This window comes from Dromiciops gliroides, chromosome 2 (assembly GCF_019393635.1).
Source record: "Dromiciops gliroides isolate mDroGli1 chromosome 2, mDroGli1.pri, whole genome shotgun sequence".
Taxonomy (NCBI): domain Eukaryota; kingdom Metazoa; phylum Chordata; class Mammalia; order Microbiotheria; family Microbiotheriidae; genus Dromiciops; species Dromiciops gliroides.
In genome coordinates this window covers 181,139,633-181,151,824 of record NC_057862.1, presented here as the reverse complement: position 1 = coordinate 181,151,824, position 12,192 = coordinate 181,139,633, and the positions used below count along the sequence as shown (strand labels likewise).

Below are 12,192 nucleotides of genomic sequence, written 5' to 3'. Positions count from 1 at the left end.
ATGTTTTGCTATGGGAATACTCCATGTAAAATGATAAATCAGAGGTTTACCTACAATTTATCTCAGGAAGAGCAGATACATGCCCAAGTCATCTTAACTTTATTTTGTATGGGGAAAGGGTGTCAGAAAGCAGTAAAATATTTTCTTGGTAGTAGTTTATGTTGGCTCATTAGGCTATGGGATGCTCCATCCCGCCCTATACTATTGTTCTGGGATGCTCTTGTTCTAGGAGTCATCTAGTCCTGGCCCAATATCTTCCTCCCTTTGCCTACTACCTACTACTATTTGAAAGGATGTCCATTCTGAAGCCAAGCACTCAGGGACAGGTAAATGTTTTATGCCCATTTAAAGACTGGAAGTTACCCAACCCCACTTCTACTCTTTCTTCTTGGTCTGGGTTGGGGGTGGTGCCCAAATTGTTAGAGACACAATGACCTATGAGAAAAAGAGGTTCCTGTTTGGCCAACTTCCCCATAAACTGGCAGAGGGTAGTGGTGTATATATAACATTCACCAGAGGATGTAGGTGTATTAAAGTCCTATCCCTCCTGTGTCATCCTCTTCTGATTAAGTGTAAAGCCACTTCATGGGTACCAATGTTAATTTGACGTATTCTAAATGTATTTATTCTTCAAGGCCCTTTTTCCATGATCTATAGGTCTATGAAAGATTATGACAGATCTAGTCATGCAACTCTAAAAACTTGTACAAGTCAACTCAAGTGTTGGAAAACTTAGGCTTAAACATGGTCTGAGCGTGAATTTGATGAGAGAGTATCTGCAAATATATTGGGAAAGCTATGGAAATTCTATTATTAGTAATAGGATGGAATCTATTGAGACTATAATGGGAAGTAAGTGTATTTGCTTCATGCTTCTGTTTCCTCTGTTGTATAACTATGTCTTCTTCTTCTTCTTCTTCTTCTTCTTCTTCTTCTTCTTCTTCTTCTTCTCCTCCTCCTCCTCCTCCTTCATCTTCTTTCTCCTCCTCCCCTTCTACTTTTTTAAGCTTTCCTTTGCTGACCTACTTTTGTTACCCTTCTAGTTTCTTGTCTCTCCAAAACCTCTCACCTGTAGCCTATTGAAGTTGCTAGTAAGACAAATATAATATCCACTTTTCATTCTCACAATTTTAATTCCTTTCTTGTTCTCTACCCTTAGGTTATTTCAGCAACTTTAAAACTAACTGAATCAATGGATGGAGCAAATGACTCTGTGGTAACTGAGTTTGTGCTTCTGGGTCTCTCTTCTTCTTGGGAGATGAAGGTTCTACTCTTTTTGTTCTTCTCTTTATTTTTTATGGGAATTATGCTAGGAAATATCTTCATTGTATTCACTGTGATTTTTGACCCTCACCTGCACTCCCCCATGTATTTCCTGCTGGCCAATCTCTCCCTCATTGACTTAGGTCTGTCTGCTACCACAGTACCAAGGATGATTGTGGACCTTTTCAGTGAATGTAATATACTCATCTCCTTCCCAGGTTGCATGACGCAGATGTTCTTTATCCATGTCATGGGAGGAACTGAGATGGTCCTGCTCATAGCCATGGCCTATGACAGATACATAGCAATCTGTAAGCCTCTCCACTATTTGACAATTATGAGTCCCAAAATGTGCCTTTGCTTTGTAGTGACTGCCTGGATAGTTGGGATGATCCATGCTTTCTCTCAGTTTGTTTTTGTTATCAACTTGCCCTTCTGTGGCCCAAACAATGTGGAAAGCTTTTATTGTGACTTTCCTCGGGTCATAAAACTTGCCTGTATAGACACCTATAGTCTGGAGTTTGTGGTCACAGCCAACAGTGGATTTATCTCCATTGGGACTTTTCTCTTATTGATGATATCCTACATTTTCATCTTGATTTCTGTTCGACAACATTCTGCAGGTGATTTATCCAAAGCCTTCTTTACTTTGTCAGCTCACATCATGGTGGTGGTTTTGTTTTTTGGTCCATGCATGTTTCTTTATGTGTGGCCATTTCCTACATTGTCACTTGATAAATTTTTTGCTATTGTTGACTTTGTGGTCACCCCTGTCTTGAATCCTGCTATCTATACATTAAGGAATAAGGATATGAAGATGGCAATGAGAAGACTAAGCAGTCAGATTGTGAGTTCTAGGGAGACCTTGTGATATATTTTATGGATCAAGCTTGAGAGATACTTTAGGCCTAGCATGATCACATTGTGATATGTGCATCTAACTTTCAACACACTTTTGTGCAAGTTGGAAGATACTATGGTATGAGGAACTCTTAGCAGTTTATCTAGATGTGAGAGATAAGTTGATTTTGCCTATCACTGAGATAGAAGGACATCTCTTTATTGATAAGGACTGCAGATATCACTCTGGATTGTTTTAGGAGATAACACATTCAACTGTCACATGACTATTCCAGTGCCATATTTTGACCAGACTTTACTTAGATACATAAATTTTGTAATAAGCTTCTTTATAAAATGCTAATTATTTTCATTGAAATTCCATGTATATGGTTTATAAAAACAGAAATTTTATGTTTATGTAATAAGCATAATATATAATAGAGTTAAGATAGAATAAAATGGCAAAAAAGTACCTTAGTTTTTTCATTATAAAAGTGATTAAATTGTTTGAATAGGCATAGAGAATCAGTGATACTTAAGCCCTTGTGTCAAACTTGTGCTTTCTTTCCATTCTTTGTCAGCATGTGGGGGCTATTTTATAGGTATGCAGTATCAAGGTTTTTGATACTGATCTTAGGGTATTACATTTTCCTGCAACTTCTTTACTCTAAATGTGGCTACAACTCACTATTCAATGACTTGCATCCCTAATTTAATTATTGGTTCTTACTTAGTATGCCTGCCTTAGAAAGAAACATCTATTCCAAAGAATAGAAACCATCATCAGTGGTGATCTATTCAGATAAGAGGCCCATAGAACAGTGTGTTGTACTCTAGGAAGTGGAACTGACTTTATGGTCTAGTGGATGGAGCACTGGGTCTAGAGTCAGGGAGATCTGAATTCAGATTCTCAGATACTTACTAGCTGTGTGACCAAGTCACTTAACCTCTATCTGCCTTAGTTTCTTCAACAATAAAATGGGGACAAGAATAGCACCTACCTACCAGTGTTGTTGTGAGGATCAAATGAAATAATATCTTTAAATTACTTAGCACAATGCCTGGCACATAGTAGGTACTTAGTAAATGCTTGTGTGTGTGTTTTTTCCTTTCCTTGTTTTTGGCCAATGTTTGCAAGTTTCAGTAAAACACAGGGTCAGGCTAGTTTCCATGAAGAGCACACTAGATAGCACTGTAATTTTAGGTTGCTGTTATAGGTATTACCAACTTTTCAATTGATAGGAACACATAAGGACTTTGGCATGAGCGATATTTACTTCCCAAGTTCCTTTTGTGATACAAGTATATGTTACATGTGCCACTTGGGTACCCCATGTGATACTGGGAAAACATAGTAGTACAAGCAACACACTTTGGCTTATGTCCTGCCTTCCTTAATCCTACAGAAAAGCAATGTTTCCTGATGTGTTATTAATTATCCAAGATGGAATGCAGTCCCTGATTTGTTCACAAGGTGGCAATGAATTGAAGTCGCTAGTTAAGTGGTCTTTAGATACCTTTGGCCTAAAAAAAAAGCTTTAGAAGCTGCAGTATCCTACTGGGCCACCAGAGAGCACTGATTGCACATAATTAATTGCCAGGAATGCCTTGTGGTAGCCCTGCATTTTGAATTTTGATTGAGGTATGCTGCCAGAATAATTACAGCAGTAGAAAAAATCCATTACTTTAACAAATGGATTTTTTTTTCCTGTTAGTCCACACAAACACCAAATTCATAGAGCCCAGTCAATCAATATACTACGGCCAAATAGTTTATTGAACATAAAAGAGAAATAGAGTAAGTGCTTCTGCCTGGCTTATTCTCAAACGTGACTTTTAACTCCTATACCAATGGAGCTTTTTTTAACTCCTATACCAATGGAGCTTTTGGGAAGGGAATAAGAGGAGGGGTATGTTTGGGATTCAGTTTAAGATATGGGCTGAATCAAGAGAAATCCAGGAAAATGCTGGGAAGGGAGAAACCTGATCTGCCCTTTATCTCACCAACAAATGGGATTTTCAAAAGTCCTTAGTTACAGAAGATAATGGGAGATGAGTTTCAAAGAGTGTTCTGGTTTATATAAGAAACCTTTTGAAATATTGATCTATAGATTTTTGGGTAGCCATACTGGCAGGATGGATAAGAAGAGAAAATACAATGGAAAGTTGCACGGGTGAGGAAACTGACACCCAGAAATGTTAAGTGATGTGATGATGTCACAAAGCAAAGCTAAGTGGAAAAGCTAGAATTTCAACAGAAGTCTTCTGATTTGTTCATCCATAAATCAAGGTGGCATGAGTTAGTGACTGTGCAACAACTAGAATACATTTCCTAATTCTTAGTCCAGTGTTTTTTCTTCTATGTATCACTTATTTATCTGCCCTCCTTTCTCTCCATGTTGATTTTCTATACCCTTCCCTTAGTCACTACACAAAACCTTCTTCTTTATAGTAATTTTCTATTAATATATTTTATTTTCATATCAGTCATTTCTGTATATACCACACTTCAATGCTCTTCCCCCAATTATTAAAACCAACTCACAGTGACAACATGTAATAATGTATATGAAATCCTGTACCAGAATCCCCCACACCTAACCAACCAAAAGGTAACAGGTTTATTTCTTTGTCTCTTCCTTGTGACTGAGTCTAGTTTTTATAATTAATCAATGTTGACTTTCATGTTAGTGTTCTTTTCATTTACATTGTTGTAGTCATTCTATATATTGTCCTGATTTTGCTCAATTCACTGGGTACTAGTTCATCCAAATGTTTGTTTCTCTGAATTCTTCATATTTATTCTTTTTTTATGAACCAATACCATTCCATTACACTCATATATTACAGTTTTCTCAGCCATTCCTTAATCTATGAACTCCCAATTTCCTTTTGCTTCTTTTCTATCACAAAACTGGTATTTTGAGGCTTTTTATTATATGTGAATATGGTTCTCATTGGGAACAGACTTTCAAAGCTTACTTTTGCAGTTCTGGGAAAACACAAGTGTCTCAGAGAGACAATCCCAATGATGGCCATATCAGGGACTTGCACCAACTGTATCAATTGGCAGCTGACCCTTGATGTTAGGGTGAGAGCAGTATTTAAGCCTTTTAAGCACTTCCAAATGTCTAGTAGTATAGACTCTATTCGTTTCTCTAATAATGCATTACAAATCTGTGAAGCTATTGTTCTTCCTCCAGACATGTAGGTGGGAAAGATAAAACTAAAGACAGTGTTATGGAAAGCTGCTACTATGTATTTTCATTCTCCTAGGGATTAGAAGAATCTTTGAAAGAACAATAAAAAAATTAAAAAAATGAAGATTGGAGATTGCAAGAAATTCCATGTCACATTTTAGTAATTGAAGATCACTGTAGAACTTTCGTTGCCCGGATAACTTTTAGGGTATCTAGAATGTATTCCTTGCCTCTGGAAAGGTTCAGAGGCTGTCAGTACCATGTGGGTAAGGAGCAAGATAGACCTGTGCAATTATTTGTGACCTATACTCTTTTAAATCTCCTTTCTAATAACTGGACTGTACTAGATGATTTGGTTGATCATACAGCTTGTGGGTTGATTCTGCTCTTTAGTTACTATTCAAGGGTAGGGATGGATTTGAGTTATATTTCTAGGAACTCTTAAACCAGACCAGGGCTCATATGCAACAACAGAACCTTTGAACAACCTTAAATTAAATCAGCTTAATCTTCTTTCCTTGCCATGCCTGGCACCTCCGACCCCAATCAGACTTTAAATTACTCTGGGAGAAATTGAGGGGTCTGAGGCAGGTCTACAGTATATTCAGGGCACACTTGAGGAGTTGTGTGGGCAATCTGCCTGTCACTTCAAGTCCAGAAGACTTCTCTGTGGCAAGTAAAATTTTTTGCAGTTGGATTTAAATTGCCCTAAAGAATTAATTTATTTGTTCCCCATCACTATTCAAATATGGTATAATAACAGTATAAATCTTTGCAAATGTTTAAAAGTTATTCATATTCGGGGAGGCAGAAGACTCTGGATAATCAGATACTGGGGAGGGAACTTCATTTTAAGCGGCAGAGATTTTGGAAAGAGGTATACAAACATTTTATATTGGGATTGAATGAAGGGCAGTAGAGTCAGTGCCATGGCTAATGAATCAAAGAGACCAGCCATAGAACAGCTTGGGGACTGGGAAATGAATCATGGCCCAGAGAAACACAAAAGAGAGGGCCACACCCCTTTGTGGGTTGGGGTATACCTTTCTTCTCTATTCCTTGTAAAAATCCTGCTCCTTTTTCTCTCTGAACACCATGCTTCCTTCATATAACTCCTGTGGTTTTTTTTTTTTTAAATTTAATGTTTCTCGGGGCGGCTAGGTGGCACAGTGGATAAAGCACCGGCCCTGGATTCAGGAGTTCCTGAGTTCAAATCCGGCCTCAGACACTTAACACTTACTAGCTGTGTGACCCTGGGCAAGTCACTTAACCCCATTGCCCTGTAAAAAAAAAAATTAATGTTTCTCTTGGTTTCTGTGGGAGTGGGGTTTAAAAAAAATTTTTTTTGTTGTATTTGAACTTTGTTGGTGATAGATGGTATTCAAAATTCTCTCTCTCTTTCTCTCTCTCTCTCTCTCTTTTGCGGTGACATACTTGCATTGAGATTTTGTTTTACTTCCTCTCCTTTATTCTTATCATTTGGAGGGATGACAAAAATGTTGCAGCTATAACCCACTATTGTATTTCTGGAGCAATCATATTCTAGTTCAGCAAACACTAGTTCATATGAGTTACATAATTAAACTCATATATCTAGAGTTGAAAGGGACCTTAGTGGTAATTTAGTCCAGTCCCTTATATTTATAGACAAAAAGTCTGAGAACTATGAAAATAAAGTGATTTACTCAATTTCATACAGATAAAAAATATCAGAGGCTGGATTTGAACCCCATATACTTGATGACTTTCTCTTCTGTTATTCTGACCAAATTCACACAAGAAACCAGCATCAGAGAGATCTGAACATAAATCCTCTGATTTTAGAGTTAATGCTTTTTCTATTTACCTTATTACTTTCTGGTTTCCTCTGCCTTCCTTAAAATTACTAAGTTCATAGATATAATTTGTTTCAAATTTCCTTAAAACAAACTCCAGGTGACTTCCACAATTCTTTTTTCTTCTTTCTTACTTTATTTTTTCTCAATTACATGTAAATTAGAAAAACATTTATTTTTAAAAATTTTGAGTTCCAAATTATCTCCTTTCTTCCCCTTTCTCCCCTCCTTGAGAAGGCAAGGAATTTGATAGAGACTATATATATATATATATATATATATATATATATATATATATATATATATATATATATATATATATATATATATATATATATATATATATATATATGTATATATATATATGTATATATACATATGTATATGTATATATATATATAAATGGAAAACATATTTTCATGTTAGCCATGTTGCAAAATAAAATACAACCCCCCCAAACCCATGAAAAATTAAGAAAGTAAAAATAATGTTTTTATCTTCATTCAGATTCCTTCAGGATTGTATTGGATTATTGTATTGATCAGAATAGCTACATCATTCACAGTTGATCATTATATAATAATCCTATTACTATGTACAATGTTCTCCTGGTTCTGTTCACTTCATTTTGTATCAGTTCGTGTAAGTTTCCCCAGGTTTTCCTAAACCCATCCAGTTTATAGCACAATAGTATTCTCAGACAATTGTATACCACAACTTGTTCAGCCATTTCACAATTGATGGGCGTCCCCTCAATTTCAAATTCTTTGCCGACACTAAGAGCTGCTATAAATATTTTTGTACTTATAGGTTCCTTTCTGTTTGATTGATCTCTTTGAGATACAGACCTAGTAGTGGTATTGCTGGGTCAAAGGGTAGACACAGTTTTATACTCCTTTGAGCATAGTTCAAAATTGTTCTCCGAAATGGCTGAGTCAGTTCACAACTTTGCTAACAGTGCTTTAGTATCCCAATTTTCCCATATCTTTTACAACATTTGTTATTTTCCTTTTCTGTCATATTAGCCAATCTGATAGTTGTGAAGTGGTACCTAAGAGTTGTTTTAATTTGCATTTCCCTAATCAGTAATAATTTAGTACATTTTTCATTGACTATAGACGGTTTTCATTTTTTCTACGGCAAACTATTCATATTCTTTGACCATTTTCAATTGGGGAATGACTCATGTTCTTATAAATTCGACTCACTCACTTTTCTATACGTTTGAGATATGAAGTTTTTGTCACAGAAACTTACTGTAAACCTCCCCCCACCAAGTTTTCCAATTTGTTCTAATTTTGGCTATGTTGGTTTTGTTTGTACAAAACCTTTTTACTTTAATAAAATAAAAATTATCCATCTTATATCCTATAATGCTCTTTATATTTTGTTTGGTCTTACAAAATTCTTTTTATTAATTATTGCTTCAAATGAGTCATTGGCAACTTTTTAAATATAATTTTTTATCACAATATTATGTGACAAGTAAGTTTTGTCCTATAATACATAGGGAAGGGGAAATTCCAAGGGAGAGCACCTAGAAAAAAATAGCCACACACAACAGTGCATTGATTTGAGTGAACCAGCTTGAACAGAGTTATAGAAATATTGGGTAATTTCAGAAACAGAATAACTAACTGCATCAATATGTTAGTAAGTACTTAATGTCTAAATTATAGTTCAATTTTGTCAAAATGCTAAAACACTATTGTATGCATAGAGAAAGCCATAGGTGGATTTACAAAGAGGAGCATCTGTCATTGAAAAAGTATGAGATGGGGGCAGCTAGGTGGTGCAGTGGATAGAGCACTGGCCCTGGAGTCAGGAGTACCTGAGTTCAAATCTGGCCTCGGACGCTTAACACTTACTAGCTGTGTGACCCTGGGCAAGTCACTTAACCCCAATTGCCTCACAAAAAAAAAAAAAAGAAAGAAAAAGTATGAGATGAAAAATACAAAGTGAAAATAGGAATTGTGAGACCTAAGCTTTGGACCTATGGTTCAGGAATAGTTGAGAAATGTGAATTTTGAAAGGAGGATATAATAATGAAGAAAAGATCCTACAAAATTATTGTTTTTTCCTTAGTCTTTGCCAAGGTATTGGAAAATGGCAGAATTCATGCCCAGGTCTTGTAATTCCAAGCCTAAGGATCTTTTCATTGACAAATCCTGGGAAATAAAAGATTATATAAAACCAGGGATGACTAAAACATTCAATGACAGAGATGGTATCTATAAAGGATTTCAATAGGCTAAAATGATGATCTAAGTTTAATAATAAAATACACTTTAATGAGGATGAAATTCTTACATTTGGGGTCGATAATCAACTGCATTTTTACAGAATTGTAATGGTGAGGTAATATATGAATTCCTGTGAAAAAAAATGTCCCAGTGAATGATAAACTCAGTAAGAGTTAATTTCACGAGGGGGAAGAGCTAAGATGGCAGAGGAAAGGCAGTAACCTCTTGGAGTTCCCCACGTGATCACACTCCAAACCTCCAAATAATGCCATAAGAGAATTCCTGGAGCAGCAGAACCCGCAAAAGGACACAGTGAGATTATTTTTCAGCCAAAGACAGCTTAGAAGGTCGGCAGGAAAGGTCTGATGTATCAAGGTGGGAGTGGAGCCCAGACCTGGGTCATGGTGACACAGATCCAGCCCCAGGCTGCACCAGAGAAAGAGACCTCTGGAGCCTCTGAATCAGTGGCAGCAGTGGCTACTTCTGGAAATCAGCTCATAGTCTGGTGAGAGGGTCAAGCGGTTGAGTGAGGGGAGATTGCAGGGGTTTCTGCTGATACTGAGGCAGAACTCTGTGGTTTTGCCTGTTCTTGGAACCAGGAAGCAGTCTTGAGTAGCAGGCCTGGGTGGGGGAGGGGTGCAGGCATGCCCAAAGTTAGCAACCATAGTGAAACAGAATTCTATTTCCAGGTTAAGGAACAAGCAAGCCTGGGACTATTTACAGTCTAGAGCACAGGCCAGGGGAGTGGGGAACCTGCCTCTCCTTAAATTGTACCACCTTGAACCCCCTGAAGCTTGGGACAGTGCATCCTGGAAGCAGTGTCCCATTATAAGAAGGAGTTAAAAGTCAAGAAATAGGCTAGAAAAATGAACAGACAGAAAAAAATGTGGACTATTGAAAGTTTTTTTGGTGACAAGGAAAATAGGTAACAAAGTCAAAACTCCTACACCCAAAGCTTCCAAGAAAAAATTAGAGTCAATTTCACAATGCAGCATCCACTGAAGCACGTGAGCTTGGTTTTTTTTTTTTTTTAAAGGGAGAGAAGTGTCCTGAAGGAGAGGATAATATTTCTGTTACAGCCTACTCAGACTACATTTGGAATATCATGTGTAGCTTTAGGTGTCACATTCTAGCATAGATCCTGATAAGCTAGAGATCATCTAAAGGAGGCAAATAAGGGTAGTAAAGGGATTTGAGAAGATACCATATGAGGAATGCTTGAAGAAAATGGATATGTGGGGCAGCTAGGTGGTGCAGTGGATAAAGCACGGGGCCCGGATTCAGGAGGACCTGAGTTCAAATCTTGCCTCAGACACTTGACACTTGCTAGCTGTGTGACCCTGGGCAAGTCACTTAACCCTTATTGGCCTCCCCCACCCCCCAAAAAAGGATATGTTTAGCTTGGAGAAGAGGAAACTTGATAAGACCCTTTAAGTCTTTGAAGAGTGGTCAGTCATAAGAAAGAGGGATGGGACATTTTCTATTTAGCACTGGAGGTCAAAACTAGTAACAGAGAGTAGTCATTTTCCCATTACTTTCATTTCTCTTTTTTTCAACTTTTCTTTCTATAATTTGATTTATAAATTATTTCATCAATGGGCTTTCTTTTTTTTCTTTTCTTTTCTTTTTTTTTTTTTGTGGGGCAATGAGGGTTAAGTGACTTGCCCTGGATTTGAACTCAGGTATTCCTGAATCCAGGGCTGGTGCTTTATCCACTGTGCCACCTAGCTGCCCTTAAATTTTTTTTTTGTGAGACAATTGGGGTTAAGTGACTTGCCCAGGGTCACACAGCTAGTAAGTGTCAAGTGTCTGAGGCTGGATTTAAACTCAAGTCCTCCTGACTCCAGGCCCAGTGCTCTATCCACTGCACCACCTAGCTGCCCCCATCCATGGACTTTTATTGGGAAATTATGTCAGTGAGATGGAGTTCAGAGGAATGTATAACCTTGACTGAAAGGAGTTAACACTCTAATTAGGAAGACAGAATATGCGACGTGAAAAGATAAATAGCTTCGGCTAGCAAGTTCTAAGTACCAAATCAGTGTTACAGATTAGAAATACCCTGAGTTCAAAGGAGGGAGCAGTTACTGACAACAGGGCTTGTCAAAGAAGGTTTCTTATAAAAAATTAAGCTAGTCTTTGAGAGATAGGCAGGATGTAGGTGAGAAGGGAATAGGGGACAGGACATTCATCCAATGATGAGTAATGAATTGAGGTGAAAAGGAAAGTTTGGGAAACACTGAGTAAAGCAGTATGGCTATAGTGCAGGGTTAAAGGAAAATAATAGAAGATAAAGTCAGCAAGTAAAGGTGTTCATTGGTACCTTGTATTGTATCATATCTCATTCAACTAACAAAGCAAAAAATGGTTAGGACCTGAGATAAAATCCACTAAGTACATCAATTCATTGTATAATATAGCTAGCACCATACTCTAGATCAAGCATATTATAATATTTCCTAGGTGATATTCCATAGATTATTTTCAATAAACCTTCCAATTCCATGATTCAACTATGGTAGGAGCATCCAAGCTCTTTCCTACTTGACTACTCTTACCAATGAATTTCTTTATGGAAGAAGTAATTTTTTTCCCTGACAGATCAGGTGATCAAACTCTATTACTAAACATGAAATCAAGTGTAAGTTTTAAGAATTTAGCTGTTTGACTTATTATGGTGACATTTAATCAGTAGTAAGAATTGTTAGGATGAATGTAGGGACCACCTGGATTTGGTGGAGCTGCCTTATTGTCCAAAAGGATTTTATGAAATCCTGGATTAATAGGATCAAAATGTTCTTTGACGGA

General features: G+C 37.1%; 1 protein-coding gene across 1 annotated transcript; it reads left to right on the top strand.

Moving 5' to 3' along the window:
- Window positions 1–1,180: 1,180 nt before the first annotated feature.
- On the top strand, window positions 1,181–11,520 carry LOC122742252 (olfactory receptor 4F6-like). Its single transcript, XM_043986351.1, has 2 exons — window positions 1,181–2,110; window positions 11,497–11,520. The coding sequence occupies exons 1-2, from the start codon at window positions 1,193–1,195 to the stop codon at window positions 11,518–11,520; spliced, it is 942 nt and encodes a 313-aa protein (XP_043842286.1). The 5' UTR covers window positions 1,181–1,192.
- Window positions 11,521–12,192: the final 672 nt, after the last annotated feature.

What these genes read in the sequence shown, in the direction of transcription:
- LOC122742252 (XM_043986351.1), top strand. Translation starts at nt 1,193, where the DNA reads ATGGATGGAGCAAATGACTCTGTGGTAACTGAGTTTGTGCTTCTGGGT. An exon ending in GAAGACTAAGCAGTCAGATT is followed by an intron (nt 2,111 to 11,496) that starts GTGAGTTCTAGG and finishes TTGTCAAAGAAG; the next exon opens with GTTTCTTATAAAAAATTAAG.